General features: G+C 46.0%; 2 protein-coding genes across 5 annotated transcripts; one reads left to right on the top strand and one right to left on the bottom strand.

Moving 5' to 3' along the window:
* Nucleotides 1-2,105: 2,105 nt before the first annotated feature.
* On the bottom strand, nucleotides 2,106-11,216 carry chrne (cholinergic receptor, nicotinic, epsilon). 4 transcript variants are annotated; one of them, XM_048997869.1, is made up of 13 exons: nucleotides 11,101-11,216; nucleotides 10,335-10,453; nucleotides 9,718-9,860; nucleotides 9,449-9,493; nucleotides 9,212-9,321; nucleotides 8,822-8,977; nucleotides 7,496-7,599; nucleotides 6,935-7,135; nucleotides 6,663-6,777; nucleotides 5,802-5,916; nucleotides 4,663-4,858; nucleotides 4,244-4,377; nucleotides 2,106-3,425 (listed from the first exon to the last, which is right to left on the bottom strand). In XM_048997869.1, the coding sequence occupies exons 2-13, from the start codon at nucleotides 10,396-10,398 to the stop codon at nucleotides 3,258-3,260; spliced, it is 1,551 nt and encodes a 516-aa protein (XP_048853826.1). In that variant the 5' UTR covers nucleotides 10,399-10,453; nucleotides 11,101-11,216; the 3' UTR covers nucleotides 2,106-3,257. The 4 variants fall into 4 exon arrangements, with proteins under 4 accessions (XP_048853826.1, XP_048853824.1, XP_048853825.1 ...); XM_048997867.1 differs by having other exon boundaries at nucleotides 10,335-10,468; nucleotides 11,101-11,214; XM_048997868.1 differs by having other exon boundaries at nucleotides 10,335-10,468; nucleotides 10,978-11,118.
* Nucleotides 11,217-15,215: 3,999 nt separating this feature from the next.
* On the top strand, nucleotides 15,216-18,789 carry gltpd2b (glycolipid transfer protein domain containing 2b). Its single transcript, XM_048998111.1, has 4 exons — nucleotides 15,216-15,628; nucleotides 16,292-16,350; nucleotides 16,766-16,950; nucleotides 17,741-18,789. The coding sequence occupies exons 1-4, from the start codon at nucleotides 15,559-15,561 to the stop codon at nucleotides 18,339-18,341; spliced, it is 915 nt and encodes a 304-aa protein (XP_048854068.1). The 5' UTR covers nucleotides 15,216-15,558; the 3' UTR covers nucleotides 18,342-18,789.
* The last annotated feature ends 3,595 nt before the right edge of the window (nucleotides 18,790-22,384 follow it).

Here is a 22,384-nt window from a genome sequence, read left to right as displayed (position 1 = left end):
TTCATGTGTGTACGTATTATAAGCAGCGTAAATAACCTGATCGTAACGGCTGAGTTTTCATAAGTACTGTTTATGGTGAGCAACAATATGAATTAGATGTCTTGAGGGTTTTGCCTCAGGAAATGGCCACAATGGTCAGGAAGAGATAACTGAATTAGTTTTTTTTCCTGAACTGCTAAGACACTAAACGTCATCCTTGGAACAAACCCGTCAAATTTCAAAACTCATTTATTGAATCGGTCACTCATTTGGTGAAACTTTATACAGTGCTCACGTAGTTAGACACAATTTGCAGACCTGGGTCAGCCTTTTTTTGCAAAATTCCAAACATTGTCATTCATCTAAACACATTTTGCACTAAGAGGAACTTAAAAAAATGGAAAACGGAGGCTGCAAAAGTTAAACACAGCCGGCAGACAGTAGTCATTTAAACACGATGACTCAAATCTGTCCACACATGTTTCTAAACATGAGTAGAAGCCAAAGAGTAACTAGAACACAGAATACGTGCTGGATGAGAGTGCGAGTGCCACAGCCGAGCAGAATTTTGATGTCAAGGTACAAATTGGTCATACACAGGATTCTCCCCGCATCACCCAGCAAGGGGGAACATTTCATGTGACGTAGCCAAAGTTCTCTGTCCTGACCCAGCCTTCAGACATGGCGATGAGGCAGAATGAATATTATTCCTTACCTCTGGCTTGGCAGTCGCACAACTCATATTTGGACTTTTTATTTTGTCCTGTGCAGTAACTTTTTGGAGTACTGAATACTGCAATTTTTACTTATTGCTTTGAGTATAATTTTATACACACATTTTTACTAAACATTTTTTTACTATATTCGTTTGGTTTCTAATTTCCAACTCAAGATGCCAAAAACCACATTCACAGAAAACATGTTTGTCTATACGTACTCGTATCGTTTTTACATTTTTGCAATAGTGTATAACGACTGCTCATTATAGTGTTTTGTACTGACTGGCTTGATGCGTGGTCTTAAAGCAGAGTTGGGTTTTGAGCTGAGAAAATTGGTCTTGAGTAGATCGTTTGATTTTGCAAGATGAGTCAAAGGTTTTGCCAATGTAGATTGAAAACTGGGTTTTGTGTTTACTGTTCTGTGAAGAGAACGAAAGTTTCAAGACATGTTCACATTAATGAACATGCATTAATCAGTATAGCTGCCACACCACGCACAAACTTACCTCGCGGGCTGGAGTTCATTTACCGATAATAACCAGTCATTCTGAAACTATACCTAGACGGCACTAGCGCTTCAAACCCAAACCATCCCGGATATACAAAACACGACGAAAAACAAACGGTTGTTATGGCTACCGTTTTTTGTATCTTGTTTTTGTTATTATGGCAATACTTTAAATAGTAGGCCTACTTAGGTTTATCTCCACCTGGCGTCATATTTTCTCATTTGCAAGGATATTTACATTAAAAGATCCAAAAAAATAAGCGTTAAATATATTTGTGCAGCGATCGTAGCCTGTACCCCGGAGATGAGGCTCTCTCGGCTTATTATTGGGGTCCGTGGGGGTCTGCCGTCCTCTTTTCTGCCGCATATCACAGTCCTGACAGACGTGTCGGCAGCGCAAGAAAATAAACAGAGTGTAGTGCCTAAAAATGCCACCGGGCAGATTATTCTAGTCTCATTATTATGTCTGTTTGATTTAAAATGACACATTTATTGTCCCTCCTGCTGCAATTAACCTTCCCCTAGGCGACACCCAGAATCAGATTCACACAAATACTGGGGGAAATTAGTGTTTCAACACTACATTGTCAGCATGCAGTGATTTTCACACACATCAGGCATAACTGTGCTGCGCCTTTGCGGCAGTTCCTAACACTTCACGGCAGCGACGGGAGCTCAGTTTCCTACGGCGTTTGGAGAGTGTATTTGTCCCCCATGTGCTGGGCTACATTTTTCCATCCGAGTTTATTTAACATGCACGTCTCTACAAGTTAATTGTTAACTGCGGTATTATGGCACTGGCCAACTGCGTCACAGTACATGATTACGTAACATATAACTTTATATAGTTAACATACAGGATGAATTACAGTTGCGTCAGTGAGATAGTACAACAGCTCTGCGAGTCGTGAGATATTTATTGGATTAAATTGTTCTGAATTTGATTTGAAAGCAAGACGTGAACATTATCGAAAATTAGTGGCCAATAAAATGGAGAAACAGTGGCATCTGGTGGTAGTATTGCGTCAAGGTCAATTTGCGCCAACTTCTGTTTGAATTTTTAAAGCTTAAGAGCTGTATAGTAGTAGTGTCTTCCACTAAGGAATTTGATCCCATTGCAAATTTGTCCATAATCACTTCAAAGCAACTAAATCAACATTTTCAAAAAATTTACATCCGTTTCATTTTAATACTGTTTGCGAGCCGTAATTAGGTCAGGCTAAGAAAATGAATGTTTTGATGTCAATATGTGAAATTTGGCTTAACTGTGAACAAACACAGGAAAGACATCCTTATGACACAAAGTCAAATTTTGTGAAACTTAATTTTGTACAATTGTTTGATTTCATTTAACATTTATACAAGGCCGTGCACATGGACAGTCTGAACTCTGTACACAAACATTCGTAAGTCAAAGATTTAAGCATTATTATTAAAAATGTACACAATAATTCTTTTGCCTGACATGATATGAACATTTAGGAAGGTAATTATCCTGAATAGGGGCAGCATGGTGGTGCAGTGGTTAGCACTGTTGCCTCACACCTCTGGGACCCAGGTTGGATTCTCAGCCTGGGTTACATGTGTGTGGAGTTTGCATGTTCTCCCCATGTCATCGTGGGGTTTCCTCCAGGTACTCCGGTTTCCCCCCACAGTCCAAAAACATGCTGAGGCTAATTGGAGTTGCTAAATTGCCCATAGGTGTGCATGTGTGGGTGAATGGTGTGTGAGTGAGCCCTGCGATGGGCTGGCCCCCCATCCTGGGTTGTTCCCTGCCTCATGCCCATTGCATAGGCTCCGGACCCCCCGCGACCCAGTAGGATAAGCGGTTTGGAAAATGGATGGATGGGTGGATTATCCTGAACTATATAAATAGGTAAGATAATAATAAAATACTATGCATCAATAACAATATAATTATAATTAACATTGTTCTCGAGATTATCTAGGAAGACGTGGAAAAGATATTTAGATTGTAAGATTGAGGTGTGGCACCAGCTGCAGAGGTTATTTGCGCCGGGCCACTAGAGGGCGCCGTGAGGTGCCACTCTCTATGGTGGGGCATATGGCTTGTTCTCCCCTGGGAAGGGGAACTCAGGAACCTGGTTGAAGTGTCCCATCAGGAAGATGGCCACTGTCCCAATGGAGAACAGCAGGAGGGCTGCCCAGAAGCACACTTTGTCCATCATCTGGCCAATCAGCACCCAGCTCTCCGTCTCCTGAGGAACAGGTAGAAGTGGGCCAGGGAGAGAGAGAGAAAGAGAGAGAGAGAGAGAGAGAGGAAAGGAGCACATGTGAACGAGACTCCTGGTTTATACACGGAAACGCGAGCCACACACACGGGTCCATCGGGAGCGTAAGGTCGGGGTAGCTGTGTTTTGATGGGTGACATATTGAAGCAAATTCACACAAATGGATGAGAAGAAGTCTAAGGAATCAGGTGGCCATTTCAGAAAAGAGGAGGAAAGAAGAAAAAGAGAAACATAAAAGATAAAGTAATGCAGAGCTTTAATCTCTCTATGAGTATAATGCGTGTAATGAAACAGGACGATGTCACACTAGTATAATTTTAAATTTTTAAATTTATATACTAGAGTTAGTTGTCGTCGCTACTTCTTTTGATATTTATGAATCTAATTTGTATATATTTTTATATTTAGAAAGTTGAAATTGCATCATTATTTTTTTCGCATGGGTCCAAATGTCTTAATAGAAACGAAAATGTTTATTTATTTATTTATTTTGGCAGAGGAGTGGAGGATGGAAGATCCACACATATTTTTTTTTTTGGCACAGAGGGGGTGGTAGAGGGTTAGCTGAGGGGGGGTTGCGCAGGGCGCCACAAAAACTAGAACCGTCATGGATATGGGCAAAATCATAGTAACGCAGAGAGTTTACACCTCCGGGCCCCTAGAGGGCCTCAGCTTCAGCTCTTCCCGGCTTCAATGCAGTAATTTGCTCCGCGTCTCGGTTGCAGGTCAAACCGGCATTACGTTCTCTGCCTACTGCCCGAAGGCAGTCCCGAATCATCACTTACGGATCCGGTGTCGTTCTGCTCCCTGGTGCTCTGCGCGATGAAGTTGCAGGCGTCCACGCACTCCTTGATCTCTGGGGCAGCTTGCGCTAGACTCTTGTACAAGCTGGCTGTCGTGCTTACATCAATCCCGTCCACTAGGGGGCACCAAAGAGACACGGTCAGCCTGGTCTGGTTTGGTAGCGTACCCTGGAGTTAAGTCTAAGCCTTATCCTGGCCATTTTCATTCTAGCTCTCCTTTCCATCCTGTCCTTTGAACCTAAACAGACCTTTCAACATCCATTATTTTCCTTTTCCTCTTTAAAAAAAAAACAAACTTTTTTTTTTATTTTAGCGTATTTTTTTTTTTTTTAGCCAGCTAAGATGTCGGGGGGGGTCTTATCACCACGCGGAGCAGTAGCTACCGGTGGCAGCGCTCTCACCAAAGGTGTTTGTGAGGCCGTGACGCTCCCTCTGGCTGTTGAATATCATCTCGCTGCGGGACTGCTTCAGCACGTACTCTTCTGCCCGCTGCATGAGGCCAAACGAGCTGCGTCGGCGTTGCGGCAGCGCCTCCTCCTGGCCGTCGTCCACCAGCGACGACATTCCCAGGAAACGAGGGACGCACTCCAGAAACAGCTGGGGGCAGAGACATGGGGATGGGGGGGGGGGAGGAACATGGAGTCACTGCAGCTAAAAGCCACTCAAAATGTTCCCATCTAATACAGAAAGATATTTACTGACACGAAAGAGGGCAATTCAGCACGCTTTGTTAATAGTTAAACTACCCGCTATTTTAACTTCCAAATAGGTTCGATTCATTCACACTTTTTTTTTTTTTTTTAAATTAAGTACACAAATCACTATGTTTATAGCAGTATTTAGTTTTAACACAAAATAACAAGATCACTCAGGAACAGTTCCCTAAAGCTAGGCGTTGTACACAGAGATAGGCAGAGGAAAGGGTGATTGCATTACCCTATTGATTTTGTCCCTCACCTGAGAGATTATAAACACATTACGGCTGATGAAATCAAACATCATAGACATGTGAAGATGTCAAAGAACTCTTTGCCTGGTCATGAAAAGCACTTATTTTACCAATCGGTAAGTTACAACAATGATATATCCGTGTGTGAATGCAATAAAAATATCTTCACAACATTTGTGCCGTGTAATTTTTACGTAACATTTGATTACAGCTGTTTAAAGGTATTCCATTTGAATAGGGGTAGAGTGCTTAATACAGACTAATCCCTTAAGTTCACATTCTAGCTCTGCATTCTGCTTGCTACTTGCAGTGATGGCCGCGATAAAAGACCATTCAGACTTATACTTGTGCAAAACCCGCCATCAGGTTCATGCAGCAACCAGGAAGACAATGTCATACCCAAGGATCCGCTGGCCGCCTCTGGCCGTTACACATGTGACAGCCCCGCTAAACAAATTAGCTAGTCACATGTAAGTAAAACTGATGGAGAAGCCTTCCTGCGTTGCGGTTTGACAGTAGCAGAGAGAAAAAAAAAAATCAATCGACCAATCAATACATGAATAACTGATAGTGGCGTGCTATGCGACGTACGTGTTTGATGCAGTGTGACATGTTGTGGGTGCTGGGACTGCGGAGAGAGTAGTTCAGCACGATGATGCAGTTCATGACGATGAGGGTGGTGACGGACATGACGAAGATGACGTACCTGTGGGGGGGGGGGGGGATGATGAGGATGGGCAACAGGGAAAGAAAGAGAGAGAGAATCATCAGCAGGAAAATGGCAGATCTCACGATGGACAAGACCTGGAATAAGTCCAACATAAACACAAAGAAAGCCTATAGTGTAAAATTTCATAGTTAATATTTACATGATATATGATACCAAAGCAATACTAAATGATATTCATCTCTAGATATTTAATTCCAGAAATGGTTAGAGAAGGTAAAATGATAACGATCTATTAAAAATGTATAGAACCAACCCAACTATGTATAACCTAAATAATCAGACTGCAGTTACTGATAAGGTGAGGTCCACCTTAAATGACTGACAATCAGGAGAAAGTTTCGATGTAACCAGCGAGGTGCCACAAGGCTCTGTCTGGGGTCCGTTACATTATTCAATCGATGTTACCGGCTTAATAACCAGTTAAACTGGCAAACGTTATTAGCATGTAGTGGGCACGATCTTCTTATCTTCTGCTTATGGTGTCTACAATATTCGAGAGTAGAACAGCAGCTTCCCTGAGATCTTAGCTAGCAATCTCGGTGCTTCGGCAGCTCAGCGATAAGCCCACTTTATGCGCCGGAATCAAGAATCAGGCACAGTGATGTGGACAGAGGACAGGAGACCAATGTGGTTTGACGGGACAGTTTTAAAGGGACAGTGGGATGTAGGTGAGCAGGGCCCCAGTACCAAGAGACTCTGGGCCTGCTGGGACTTAGACTCACTTCCCGATGAGAGGTACTGAAAGAGAGGTTTCTGGAATCTTCTGGGAAACAAGGATCAGGAAGACAGTCTGAGCCAAAAGGACGGAGATGGAGACAGTCAGCTTCTGTCCACCCGCTGGGGGAGTAGAGACGGAGGGAATAAAGCAGGATGGAGGAAAGATGGAGAAAGAGAAAAGGAGGGAGCGGTATAAGGAGGAAGAGGCAAGCAGCCAAGCACAATCAAAACCACATACAGAAGGGGAGTGTATTGTGATAATGGTGACCATGCTTACCCTGCGCGGGCAGGAAGTAGGGCAGCACTACCAGCGCGGAGATAAGGGAACAGGGAAGGATGATGTTGATGATGTAGAAGAGCGGCTTCCTCTGGATGATCAGGTTGAAGTACACCTCCTGGTACTCCAGGTCGTCGGGCGTGTACCGGGGGTTAACCAACTTCCTGGCCGGCCGGTGCCTGATGGCCCACTCTCCATTCTCTGAGGGAGGGAACCAAGGGATTCTGTTGAGGCCTCCAAGATTTGACTGACGATCTATAACACCACCGATATGTCAGCTACCGAAGACGTAGGGGCACCAGTGTGGCTGTAAATTCGGAAAACTAGCCAACGTGTACAACTATGGAGTGCACATTGTAATTTCGAAAGGCCATCACAGCGAGGTCCAGTGTGTGGCTGGCATTTTAAGGGTTAACAGACTGCTGAGCAGAAGGATGACAGGAGAGACGCCGAGGTAGGACTGCAGGACAGGATCCTTGGCGCTCTTTAGTAAAATGACCCACCCAGAATAACACCATCAGATCACTCCAGGATGATTCCTTTAGCACCAGAAAACCATACCAGTGAATGCCTCTGGGTCGATGACCACCCACTCAATGGGTTTCTCAGTCTCCAGGTCTATGGCTAAAATGAGGTCCAACTCCTTGGCGCTGTAGGTCTGGGACCTGGTGAGGGAGAGCAGTTCAGCAGCCACATTGAACAAAGAAGGTCACTGTCATTACCCATCATGCACTTTCATAATGAAAATTCAAGGTGGGAGGAAGCAAAGCAAAGGACACAGATGGTTGCTGATTCAAGTCCCAACGTGGGATCTGCTGTTGTGCCTCTCAGAAAAATAAAGTTACTTCAGGGAGAGGCAGAACCTAACCGTAACCAACTCCCAAGCCGTAACCATTTAACCAGCTAACCCTAAACAGCAATGCTAAACTCTAACCCAGGGCCACCCAGACTTGTGAGCTACTTATAAACATAAAGTCAAAATGATCAACCTACTATAAAAATGCAAAACATATATTTATAATACTCGATATACTGAGTATTCTTTATTATTATTCTTTATTAGTATTATTATTATTATTCATTTCCCTTTGGGATAAATAAAGCATTTTTGAATTGAGCTGGGATTTTAGTTCCTTCACCTTTCCCTTCCTCAGCTCACTTTCCGGAGGGAAGTTAATGTCGTAGCTTTTATGAACAGTCCGGAAATGCCGCTCCATATTTCCCATCTTCGGAATACCAACGGTAGACTGACAGATGAGGCAAACGCACTTCGAATATGACACTGTGGGGAAAAAAACTCCTCCTTCCACTCCGTATGGAAGCGGGAGGATTTTGGTTTCTTACTTGGTCCAACTCCCATTCAGTTTTATACCCTCTCTTAAGTTTAGCAGAAATAAATTGGAGGCGACTCGGTCGCTTGCTGGAGTTTCGCGGCAGCTGGTGCGGTTGATCGCGTCATCTATCCTCTATTTTTTATACCATGCAATATACCCACCCTACCTTTACGATCGACCGGTAGATCGTGATCGACGTACTGGGCACCCCGGCTCTAACCCCTAACAACAGCAGTGCCTCCGACATCACAAATGGCTACTTCCTCGTCATGCAACACTTAATAGGCCAAAAAAGGGTCTTTCCTACCCTCACTATCTACATGTTCTGCAGGACAGCTCACAGCTTCCTATAAACAGGGATTTGATTTAATCTCCACGACTATGATCTTCCCTGAGGCGTCAGGCTATTCGAGGATCCAGAAAACCATCACAAGTTGTTTTTGACTAGTGCAGAGAGGAGCTCCGCAGAAATGGGGAGGCCACGCCCACCTTTACGGACGCCTATGATCCCAGCCAATCGGCTTCCTCCGGATGGATCCTCCCGTCCACTGACCTGAAGACCAAGGTGCAATTCTGCCAGTCGAAGGGGAAGTAGGTGATCTCGATGGAGCAGGTGCTGCGGAAGATGGCAGGAGGCAGCCAATACATGGAGCCGTCGGGGTAGATCAGCACGTTGGCGTAGTAGGCCACATCGAACTTGCCATCGATGCTGGAAGGCGTGAATCAGTGGGAGGGGGGAAGAGACATGAGAAAGGATTCATTTTGTTGTCGCTGAAGCAACACTTTTGCCCAGGTGGAATAACTGAAGAAACGCATGGTCCAAGGGTGCAACTGCGTCACTCTGGATTCTTAACAACCACGTGCCCTGCAGCTGATTCTCATGGTGTGTCAGGCGGCCACATCGTGCTGTAGGGTTTGGGCTTGTTTGAGGGTTTGAGCTCACTTGTTCTCCAGGACGATGTCAGGCAGCCAGACCATGCTGGAGGGAACGCGGAGCACGTCGATACCATAGTAGGCAGAGGTGTTCCAGGCCAGACGGTAATCGTTCCATTGCTGGGGGGGGTGGGGGACACACATCACGGTGACAGGGGTTAACTGGGGAAGGCTAACAATCAGTACAAAACTCCATTTAAAATGGACATGAGGTTCAACTGGAGATAAGGTAGAAAGAATAACTCACAATTTCAATCCAGACATTTGTGGTGAGAGTTTCTTCCTTTTCATTCTGAGAGAGAGAGAATTGACATAATGCAGAAGCACAAGGTCAAAAAGAGGCCGCCCTTCTGGGGGGATGTGAAGCCAGCACCAGTTTAAGCTTCAAGGATATATGCCAGCGGGCTAGGAACAAAATTACAGAAGGTTCTGGACATGCAAATCACTGTGGGTAATCAGGGAGCTGTTTTTTAACAGTGGTGCATTCTGGGTATTCATCTGTGCGCTGCGGCTTACCAGCGAGATGAGGTTGGTGAGGGTGAGCTTCACCTGCACCTCCACCTTGTCGTCGGCGTGCCTGGCCGGCCGGATGTTCTTGTTGTAGCCAGTCATCAGGTCCCTAAGGAGCTCCGTCTCCTCATTTCCGCTCACCGGTAAAACTGTGGGAGGGAAAATGACGGCCGTCCAACATAAACCCGTCCAAGATCAGAATAACCCCGATCGGGCGCAAGGCGGACGAAGAATCCTTAATACGGTTCAAATCTCTAAATCGGGACTTGCGGGTGGGGGGCACAGGGTGTAATATTATACGTACTTAACATAAACACGAAGGATTTCACAGCAGCCCTGGGCTCTTCTAGCTTTGAACACAAAACAAAATTAATTCGTCTTTTAAATTATTAAAACTACATCAGACAAATGCTACATAGCACCCACCAAACAAAAGAACGGCAGTGAAGATCAATGAAGGAGGACAGTGAAATCAGCGGGTTTTATATTTATTTTTCATTACTTCGCATGTAAATACTACCTCTCGCAGAACACAAAACCTAGAAATCAAAAAAGTATGGATAGAGGCCGGAAAGTGGGCGAATGCTATAAGCGGCGCAGAAGCGCACTGCCTCGGCGGTTACCTGCCAGGGTGACGGCCAACAGCGCGGCCGCCAGCAGGCGCGACGGAACGGGCTGGAGCGCCATCGCCGGACCCGGCCTTTCTCCTGCGCGCCCAAATATCTCCAAAATGAAAGAGGGTCTAGAAAGAAAGGGTGTGGGTGAAAAAAAAGAGAACGTAAGGAGCTGTTCCAAGCCGCGCTTCTCTCCTGACCCCGCTGTTCCCCCTCCAGCTCCTCCAGCTGTCGCTGTCCGTGGGTCGGGTTACAAAGCAGCAAGGCTGCGCTTAACTCAATACACCACTAATAATAATCTTTATATTACTCTATCGGCGCATAAAGCAAAGGGGGGAGCTTACGGCGTGATCTTTCAAATTATAATTTTATTAATATGAATAATAGATCTAATACACTAGGCCCCTATATAGACGTTTCATTGCCAAATCAAGCCAAATTCATTGCAATCAACATGATTGCTTAGAAAGAAGAGTTTTAAAGTCTTTTAAAACGCTTCCAGGTACGTCGCTTGTCTCATGTAAACATGGAAAATTGCTGCAAATCGAGGAAGAAAACAGTTAAAATTAAACACAGCCTAGTGTATAAAACATATAACCGGTACTTGCTAAGTATATACTATTTAGAGAGTGACAGCTATTAGAAAACTTGCCATTGATTTGGTAGGAGTCTATTCATAATTTGCCGTTTGTTTCCAATTACATTGTAGTTTCCGATCAAGGACAGACGCCATAATACTTAACATTACTGCCATTATTTTTAATAAGCCGCCGACCTGTGTGCCCCTTGATCGCGGCGAACAGGTGTCCCCGGGGCCCTTCCAGCTGATCCTTATCTGCGACTCGTTGGTATAAATAACCCGCAGTGTCTTTGCTGCCAGGGAAACTTACAGTTCTCCTACGAAGGAACTATGTCTGGGTCGTGGCAGAGGAGCGAAATAACAGATCGTTGAAATAACGTTCTCTGCTCTGTGTGCGTGTATCGGAATGGACTCTGTGCATATGACAGTTCGGTCGTTTGGTTGACGCGTTTAGTGAACGCATTAAGCTGCATGCATTTGGCTCGTTTCTGCTTTATTATACAGAGAGGAGCTCCTCAAGGGGGGCAGTGATATTATTAACGGTGTTAATATTGATATCATTAACACGGAGGATCCCGCCGGATTATGGAAGTTGAGGAGAGAAGTTTTGCGGTCATTCTTGTTCCTTTTACCGTGAATGTAGTGACGATATATATATGTCTGTTCTACGAGGACGCATTGGAAAATAGATTTATTTTAAACATTGAAAATGTTGGAGGGAACAGGTCTAATTCTGTGTGCTGTTTTGCCTTAAATTAACATATTTATTTTCGGTTAAAGATTTACTATCTTTGTTCTGCTTGCCTAAGGGTGAGGCAATTACTGTATTTTAGAACCTGGTTATTAAATACTTTGGGCGTTGAACTAGGCAGCAATTTAAACTGCCTTATCTATTTTTATTTATGAGTTATTTTGATGTAAATTGCATTTGACCGAGATAGCACATTGAAGGAAAAGACTGAGATAACTCTTCTGAAACGGTCGAAATCGCCATTAATATAGGCAATAAAATATCTCCAAGTGTATTAGGATTTGAATATGAGAACGCCTGTGTGCTTAAACGTTCTTATTGGTCTCTACGGTAAGTATCCCTTTGGCATTTGCTTCAGAAAACGGCCTATTTTTATATCCAAAACTCGTCTGTCTTATTTGTGATAAATTCACAACCCCTCCAAATGGCGCAGCGTTCGGTGCCACCCCTCCACGCGCACACATCATTTGCTAGCCATTACATTTCACAGTAAATAAGGCGCGTGAATGCCGCGGCAGCTCGCGCCCTATTAATACCGTCCGCGGCGGGCACGTGCTCCTTGGTGGCAGCCCAGAGCTCCTCTGCATGAGGGAAGTTTGAAGCTCCTCGGTTTGGAAGCCGCTTGGATTGCCCAGCAACCCCTCCGCCCACCCCGCGTGGGACTACCCACCCCCCTCGTCCAGATTTTGTTGCGCAGACCTTGGCCAAACTCTCACAAGAAAAACAGCGATCACGACTGGCGGGAAATGGTCACGAACTTGGTATCTTACACTGAGGTTTACATAAACAGTGAAAATAGAAGCCAGGAGAAGCCCCTGAGTGTTCACGTAAGTTGAACAATTATTAAAGAATAATCCTGAACCCTAACAGCACATGCTGTAGGGAAGCAGCCTGCTTTTGTGGGCAGTTTTCCCTTTTGCTGCTACACTAATGCCACCACCTCCCTCTCTACCTTGGTTCTCACTCTGATATGAAGTCTCTGATGAGATTTCTCAGCCAAAGCAGTATCAGAGTGCCAGATATATAAACCCCAATGTTATTTCCAAAAGCAGGGTATTACTGTCCCTGGAGAAATTAAAGTGCAAGCACCTTGCTCAGGGGCCCAATGGTGACATCATTCGGCTGACCCTGGGATTTGAACCAGCAACATTCTGATCACAACCACAGCATCCTAACCCACTGAACCACATACTACCCCCCTCCCCCCCAAAGTGCTGTCTCGAAAGTGGATATGTTGCACCTATCTCCCCCCTGTACTTCTCTCAATCAAATATTAACAGGATAGGTATCGGGTTCACGTCCTTCACCTTGCGTGCTCCGCTCGTCTGGCAATCAGACCTCTCCTTGCGTCCTCCTCGCGTACCAGCGCTGGTGTAAGGTAGTGACAGACCCGCCTCAGAGGACCATCAGCCAAACTCGCAGCGCGCTAGAAATAGCTAGAGCAGCATGACCGACAGATTGACGAGTGCTGCAGTCTGCCACTAGGTGGCGTGATGGTTAAAAGGGTTGGGCAGCAAGCCAGAAAAGAAATGTCCTGAAATTGTCCCCCAGCTTGATGCAGCAGGGGCGGAGGTGCAGGGTATAAGGTGGCTGGGGTGACGTGTCACACACCTGCACATGGTGAAAGTGAGTTTCAAGTGGCAGATCAAGTGGCACGAGGGACACCTGTCAGGTGGTGCCGTGTGTCACATCGCCTACCACAGCGGCATCTAGTTACCTGGAAAACTGCCCCACCTCACCAGGGAGGGGGTTCTCTTGTACTCTGTCTGCATGACACCCACGGCGGAGTCAAATATCCACGGCGGCTAAGCCCCCCTGTCACCATGTCACTGTGCCTTCTGGCCCAGCATGCTTCTATGAGCTGGCCCGGCCGATTTAGGCAACTGTGCATAAGCAACAGCAGCTTCGGCCAATGGGAGCCGACTGGTCACGGAGTGGTAGCCAATAGTAAGCAGGAGTGCCTGGAATCGTCTATGCTTGTTGTGATTGAGTCTGAATGAGAGTCAGGTGCGGGTAAATTTGTCTGTCTGTCAGTGCTGGTGTTTTGCATATAACCGTATTTTGGGGGGGGGGGGGGGGCTCGAGTGAGCATGTAAGCCTCTTTTATGCATCGACCGCTTGCTGGCAGGGTGACCCAAACAGGCTGTCCAGGGTAAACCGTTACTGTAAAATGCCCGGTGCTCAAAGAGATAACGCCCAAGGTCTGAGGCAGAGGTCAGCCAGGAAGCGGCATCAAAGCTGTGGGGAGCCACACGCCCCCAAAGGTCTAAATGTGTGTCCCAGATACAATCATTACCGGTGACACGATTGACACGTTGTTGGCGTTCGTTCCCACTGCAGGATTGTTATTCACAGCATCACATCACAGGCCGATTAGCGGAACTAATCAATTGAATGCAAACGCCGGGATCGTTAGGAATCATTATCGCACACTTCCTGGACTCCCTCGAACCCTGAGCCGCTCCAGAAAACATCGAGGGCATGGACCCAGGACCGTTCAGGTATAAGCATCTGTCCGGAGATACAAGCTTTGTATGTACTTTACGTGTGTATCTGCGTGTCTGAATCACTTTTAGCTGGTTCCCCCACTCCCCCCCTCAGTCCAGAGTCCATGCAACCAGTAAGAGAGATAAATAGCAAACATGGGACAGCCCACTTTCCCACCAAAAACACTCCGATCAGACATTTATTACCGCGATAAGGCACCAGGTATCAGTGGTGTTGAACAGGAATTCAATGTACGCTGTAGCAAATGCTGTCTGTCTGCCCAGGAATGCAAAATACAGCCGTAATTAAATACTGGCATACAGAGGAAAACCTGACACAGCTGCATGCAAATCACCTCTGACATCATACATTATCACATTGGGTATTTCGTGGTCACACGGTGACGTGTGAATCAGTGATTTAGGCCTGTGTCCCTGTGATCGCCATTTTGAGCCTCAGCTCCACTGGACCCTTGAATAAAGCCCTTAACCCCTCCTGAAATTCTCCTGGGACACTGGAGAAGTGACCTGACCCTGTGCTCAGACCACAAGCTTTGCTCTCAACGGTATATGTGTGCGTTAGTCTCAAAGGAGAGCAAGGTGCGGAAAGAGACATTCAAGTGTTCTTGTGCAGATAGCAAATAAGGATTATTTCGTATTAAAACTTTGGTTGTCATCTGTTGTTTTCTACCCCCCCACACACAAATGTCCAGCTAACATGCTCACATGTTAACATCGGTTACTGAGACACAGACAACCAGCAACAGGGACTTAAACCGGTTAAAAATATTGCACCACAACCATGGCGATCTTTATTTTTCTCCGAATCTGCTGTGCAGCGTCGGCGCCCTGATATCCCGGCACCTTTTGGCCAAGAGGACAGGAACGGCGGAGGAACAGAACACGTGCGGCTCACGTGCGACGTCGGTCAGCCGCGAACGAAAAGACAGCGGTCGTGTTGGTGCCTCAAACCTGAGGCGAGCACCTACCAGCTGAACTACAGAGCAGCCTAAAAAATGCAGAGATATAAAGAATATATAAAGAAAGGAGGAGATTCGGCTGTGCACGGGGGGGGAGTTTGAGAGGAGGTCACTCTCGGTCACACTGCCGCCATATATGGCCGACCGGAGCTAATCTCTGGACTCTGGAACCAAGCAATAAAAAGGAGAAGAGGAGCAGGAGCCAGACACAGCAAGAGACAGAGGTGAGGAGGACATGAGGAGAGACGGAGAAGGGAGACGCAGCTGAGTCCAGCTGGGAATAACGCGGGAACATTCCAGGAGGTCCTGAGACTGGTTTGGATTCCTGAGCCGGAAGCGACCTTGAGGAGAAGAGAGGGCTGAGAGAGAGACAGAGAGGTGGAAGATGGACGGATAGTGCCGGTAGACGAGTGGAGTGCCGTGACGAGCACCCAGCATGGGCGTGAGCGGCCGGGCCGGCGTGGCCGTCCTGCTTGTGATCGTCTTCCTCGGCTCCATGTGGCTCCGTGAGTTTGCACCCAACACGCCGCTCATCGGTGCCGGTATCCCTTCCTGAATCGTGTCCCTTGTGGTCTGTCAGGTACAGTCCTGCAGCCGTGTTTTAGTGGCTGACTCTGCTTGTGACTACGGTTAGTCTGAAACACTCAAATTTGTGTCTGCCTCACCAGGAAGGGTGTCCCTGAACACCAGGCCATGAAACAGATCAGTTAAAAAGTGCAACGTTTCCATCGCAACTGCAAAGCTGGGTGTTTAATGTTCGGAGGACTTTTCCTCACTGGAAAGGAGGGACCCTTCTGGATAACAAACCCACGTAACTTGGCTTTGGCCTTCTTGGGTTCCTTAACCACCGTGCCCCCTGCCGTCTGTGCCTTTCTTGCACCTTGTCTCCTCCCTCACTCACAGCAACCCACGCAGCCCTTTCCAAGTGCCGTGGGGTTGGGGTGGGGGAGGGGGGGTTGATACCGTACATGGGCGCTGTTCCGGTCTCGCTCAGTTGTTCGCTCTCCGTGTGTCTGATCTTTGCCCTGGTTACCACTAGTTTATGAAGCTCTTATGCTCTGGCACCAGATAAACCAGCTACTCTGACAGTAAAAGCTAATCGTCAATTTGAATAAAAACACGTTCTATTCTCTCCTTCTATCTCTCCCGTTATCCGTCCCCCTCCGCAGAGGGGAACTTGCAGGATTTCTGGCGCCCTTGCTCAAAGGAATACACCCAAATACAAACGGTAAGGGTGACCCACAAACCTCCACAGCACCTCGCATCCACGCTGACGGTGCGGGGCTGCTAATGGCTAACAGCCAACAGGGACTCTACAGCCTAGAACATTCTAGAATATAAACAGAATCTAGAGCAGGTCATCAGGAAGCATGTAGCCATCCGAAATGGACGCCGAACATCGGCGAATCAAATAAAGACAGACAGCCCCATAATTATCAGTAAGGTGTTCCTACAACAGGCCTAACAAGGTAAGAAAAGGGGATGGAAATGGGGCAGATACAAAGAGGAAACAGGTAATGGGGACACACAGGAAGTGAGGAAATGACAAGGAAGTGAGGTCACTGTCGATTTAATGAGTAACCCTGGCAGGTAACTGATAGGTGCCTAGCAAGATAATGACATCACTCTCTCCCTTACACCAGCCTGGGGGTCTGAACACGTCCGATGACGGCAGTGGCGAGGAGGTCATTGATGGCTTGTTTCTGCGTGAGTGTCCTGGTCAGGATTTCCAAGTGTCCCAGCTAGTGTCCCACCTCCACTCTGCTTTGGGCCCCGGCACCGACGTCCTGATGCAGCCCTACCTTTCCAGCTGGGATGAACTCATCAAGTAAGGGCCCTTAAAAGCGAGGAGCGTCCGCCTTTGGATGTACCCACACTAGGCCATCTGTACCCTGCCCAAGCATGTTTGACCCCAGAAGTCATTTGACCATCCCGATTTAAAGAGGTGGGCCCAGGTATAGCTGACAAGGAGTTGGGTGTGTGATCACTAACCATGCTGGAGTACAGAACATATAACGTGAAAGATGTGACTGGCACACACATTCGCACGTGTACACTGTTCGCGAACTGGAGCCGGAAGGAACGGATTGGGTAAACTGTACAGATTGGGTAGCGAGTCTAGCAACAAACATCTAACAAGCGTTATGGCGAAGGAATCACTTTGGTCCATGGCAGAGGTGCAGTGTTTTCTGAATATTTGGGCTGACAGGAATATCCAGGAACAACTGGAGGCAACACAAAAATTCAGAAATAGTCCTATGTTTTGCCAATTATCTTCTCATACATGCGGGGCTATTATATGAAAATCATTGCGTTGCACACTCAATAAATCTACGAGGGCTGACTATCATAGTGGCCAAAACTACTCCAAATAAGATGTATTAATCATGAATTCTATTCTGCTATGCGATAGCGCCTTACTTTGTTTTCTTCATCGCAATGATGATGAAAGTGCCCCTTCTTGTCCTAAATCCCTTTATCAGCTCTCACTGATTCGGGATCAGTTCACCTTGACATTTTTCACACCCAGGAAATGGTGTTTTCTGCCTGCTGGATATGCCATGTTAATTTAAGCCTGCTTCCATTTCTCTCTGACACCTCCGATGTCCCCCCTGCAGGTTCCTGAACGCCCTGGGCCCAATGGTGGGGCTGATATCCCAGGAGATTAAGGACAAAACTGGCCTCATCCGTGAGCTGGCCCAGCAGGACATGGAGAGTCAGGGGGGCTGCAGCCAGGGGGGCAGGTGTCTAGGTAGTGGGGCTCCTACAAGGGGGCGTGAGACAGACGAGGGGTCGTACCACTCGGTGCGCTCCATGATAACTGCGGAGCTGCAGATTGGCCTTGTGGACTTCCACCAGCTTACATCCTCAGGCTGCAGGACTCTACTCCGGCTCCACCGCGCCCTGCTCTGGCTCCGCCTCTTTCTGCAGAAGCTGGGAGAGAGCCCACCCCCTGGGAGCCGCGCACGGAGTCCCTCGGACTTGTGCCGCGAGGCCTACCAGGAGAGCCTGTCTCGGCACCACACCTGGCTGGTGCGCCGCGCCGCCGAGCTGGCCTTCATCGCCATGCCGGATAGGAGCTACTTCTTCAGGCTAGTGTGTGTGCAGGACCAGCAGGGGGCAACGTTAGTCCTGAACAAAGTGGTCAGGGCCATCGCAGAGGTGTATACCAGGACAGAAGTGGCCCTCGAGGAACATGGCATGCTGGATCTGCCCTAGAGGTGTGAAGTGCGATCTCCCCCCAACTGGGAACAGGGTTAGTGGTCCACACTGACGAAGTCTCCTTTCCGAAAACTGCCTCAAAACACAGATGTTACACTTCTGAAAATAATCATGTGAATTCCCTCAGTAAATATGTTTTAACCTTTTTAGCTGACGAAATGTAGGACTGTGCTCCGATATAATTAAAGACAATAACGTCATGGTGCAGCTCCTGTGTGGCGCCCCCGAGTGGTGGGGTAAATTGGCGGCTTGATTTTTTTGTGGTCTGTATTTTGGTCTCCTGGGGGCGTCCCTCCACTGTGTCCTTCTCACATCGCTAGAATGCAACCAACCCAGACACTGTGTCAAACTTGGGTCATTCCCTTGTGATTTTGTATTCATGTATTAATTTTGCATTATATATCTGAATCAGTAGGAGGACAATGAATAAAATACTGATAAGTGATGAGTGATGTTACACTGCATAAACCTGCTAGGTGTGTCACACACATGCACCAGGAGTGAATATGCCAACGTGTCTGTATGTCTTTGGTCTATTCTACATCTACCGGATATTCATATGCCTCTTGGTCTGACTATTTCCAACACTCAAGTGCCTCTAATGCTGCGTGATCCTTCTCGCTCTTCCTCTCTTTCTCCAGTTACGTCCTCTGGCTCCCACCCTCCAAGTCCTTCACACACTTTACTTTCCATTTCCTCTCCCCAAGAGAGACCCCCACCGTGAAGGTCAGAAATGTGCAACGCAGTCTCTCCATAACTGTCGTCTACAGACTGAAATGTCCATCAGCATGAGGGGAGCTAAGGTGATGGATGTTCCGGAAGAGCTGACTCAAGGCTGCTGGGTTCGTGGCAGGGTGGGGGTGGCGCGGGGGATGGGTGGTGGGTGGAGTGTCAGGATTTCTGATTGCGACTCCAGAAGAGCTGCCAATCTAACAGGTCCCAAGAGATCTGAATGTTTTGGGGGATGTTTAGGCATAAAACGCTGAAGTACTAATCAACTACACAGAGAGCCAAACATCTCCTGAATGGTGTGCAAGAAGAATCTCAGTGCCACCAAGCAGATGTAACCTGGCGTGTGAATATGGGATCTTTTAACGAGTGTAATGTGAGGTGTAATTCATTATCTCCTGGTGTAGCTTTATGCCTGCGATCTAGGTGAAATGTCCAGTCTCGTTTTTCATTGGTGGAGACTAGTTCCTTCTAAGGCAGTTTTTTTCAGTGGCATTAGTGTTTTGTAAGGATGTTGTACAGTTACGTTATCACATTCCTGCAGTCTACCTCAGGGTACATTCCTACCCACAGACTCTCCACATGCATCCATCCATCCATCCATCTCCTTACTCTTGTCATTCTATCTTCCTTCCCATTCATGATACTCTTTAGCCCCTCAGACTTTTAAAGTTTTCTCACCCCCCCCCCCCCCCCCCCACCCCACCCGGAACAACCTCCCGCCCCAGCTCGGTATCACAATGGTATGGTGTTCCATGCCAACTTCACACACGAGAAAGAGGGGTTTAGTCACGTCAAAGTCTTTAATAAAATTTTGCTGAAAATTGCTTTCGGCATCGCTCATCTATCAGGCATAAATTTTTTTTTTTTTTTTTTTTAAAGCGAGGTGGTTTGCAACTGAATTTCTTCATTGAGCGCCATCTATCTTGATCGCACCCGAGTAGCGGCACTAAAACCAGGCTCACCAGACTAATCTCAATACCGAATTAATATCGTGTCATTTTAAAAATATATGTCATTTAAAAAATATTTTATTGGTTTTTCTAGCATTACTTTTACAGTGGACACAAGCAATGAAAATTAATATACATATGATAATACAAAAACAAACATACAGCAAAATGGAAAAAATTAAAACCTGCTTTGGTTAAGAAGTTTCCCAAAATATTTGTTCAGGTTAAATTTTTAAAGATCGCTTATTCTTTGCGCAAAGCATTTCTGTCTAGTTAGAAATTGCATTATTATATGCATTAGAAATTGCAATGCAATAGCATTGCAAAAGTTGGGTCATTGGGTATTTCCTGCAATTTGGTAGAAATTATTACGATTTAACGCGCAACGTAAAAAATACTAAATTCGTGACACAGCTATCTTGAAGAGACTAGTATTCATCAAGCCAAAATCATCCATAACTTTCATTTAAATAACACAAACAAATGTACAACCCATAACGGAACATTTTATAACAACTTGGGAATGGCTAGCAAAACTCAACAAGCAGCTTCCAAAATCATGATAAATAGCAATGAAGAAATAAACAAAAACAAAAGACTAGTGAATATTTGGTCAAACGTATCTTATATCTGCGTACCTTTCAAGTATTGAGAGTAGTTAATACATTATCAGCACTGGTCAACACCTACATAGCCGTCAACTAGTAAAGTACTTGCCATAAGTATAATATGCTCTTTAAAATTAAACAACGAGAATAAAAAAATTACTGTAAAAGTTTTTGCGTGTTGGCATAAAGTGTATATATCATATGTCTGTATCGCTCATTTAATTTTCATATTATATTGCAGCCGCCAATATATGCACAGCCTAAAGGAGAAATATTAGTATGTATATTGCTTTAAATCGACATCTGAATTAAATTGCTTGCAAATTACTCGGAAAATGAAAGTTAACGTGGACAGAAACGATACGTGCATTTAGCTCAGCAAAGGGCACTGAAAGGAAACCGGCAGGGAAACGAGCAGAGGATTACCGTAAACCCAAACCTCAGCCATAACCTTAAACCCTCAGCACTTTAGGTCAGTCTGTAATTATGTTCCCGGTTAGTGTTTGTATTCATACAAACCAATTTACTACGTAACATAGTCGGAAGAATAAAAGAGAAATAAGAAAAAGACAAAAGTTCACACAATTAAGAATTCTGGAGATTGTAAATGAAAACACCTGGGCATCTTTACGTCAGCTCATATAAATAAAAATGTAAAAACTTAATAAGAGATCAACACAATCAAGAAACACAGATACGTATATAAATATCGTTTGAGTAGACAAATGATATTTATATAAATCGATTATTTCAATATCGTTCAGACCGTAGCAATTAATCTAGATCAGAGAGAAACCAACAGGTGTGTACTGCACATAAACGTGAACGCAAATGTGTCTCACACCAAAAGACATAATAGTCCTTGATCTTCTTATCATAAGCGCTTGTTTAATTTTTCAGTGGGTTTAAGTGTATTACGGTACGAATGACTGGGTTTTTCGAAAAGACTGTGTGTGTCCGTTTGCGGGGCAGAATGCGACAGTTTTTTTAGGGGACAGACTGTTACAGACGGCCGGAGTACGTCTGCAAGATGATGTAACTGAGACAGAGAGTAATAGAGGCAAATGTATGCGAGAGGAACGAGGGATTATGGAGGAGAAGCAAACGACATCGGCTGGGGGATAAAGACGTGCAAAACAAGTGATCTGGATTAGAAGACCAGGTTGGGAGATTAGAGGAGAATAGAAAAAGATGGAACTAATACGGGGATGGACAGAGGCAAGCGGCCCACGCTCTCAGACTGCTCCTTCAGCCAATCAGCAGACCCCCGCCCCCATGGCAAACTACAGCCCGGAGGCGTGCCAAACTGGCCAGAAGGGAGCAGACCCACGTCTGCGTCATACAGAAATGAACCGGAAGCATGCAAGTGATTGACAGGCTCAAACGGCCAATCGGGAAGGATATGGGAGGTGGGCAGAAGGAGCAGCGTCCAAGCAACGTCCACGCGGCTCAGCGAGATATTCCTCAGATCGCATGCAATTGGCTGGAGGCGTCGTAGTGCCATAACCGTAACCATGACGACCACTCCCAAGGGACTGGGCTTAACCCTGGTAGCCTTGACAACGCTCTGCTAGTACAAATGGGAAACACGGGAAATTTAAGCGGTTAAAACAGTTCAAGTATCAATTAAATATCTACTTTATGTACGTATGCATGTATGAAAATTAATCAGCCTCTTGTACTCTCTTGCACAATTTTGTCCCGCAAATGTCTCGTAAGATATGAAACACGGCAAAATATTTATTTAATA

The sequence above is a fragment of the Brienomyrus brachyistius genome, unplaced genomic scaffold (assembly GCF_023856365.1).
Source record: "Brienomyrus brachyistius isolate T26 unplaced genomic scaffold, BBRACH_0.4 scaffold35, whole genome shotgun sequence".
Taxonomy (NCBI): domain Eukaryota; kingdom Metazoa; phylum Chordata; class Actinopteri; order Osteoglossiformes; family Mormyridae; genus Brienomyrus; species Brienomyrus brachyistius.
This window is presented reverse-complemented; position numbering and strand designations above follow the sequence as displayed.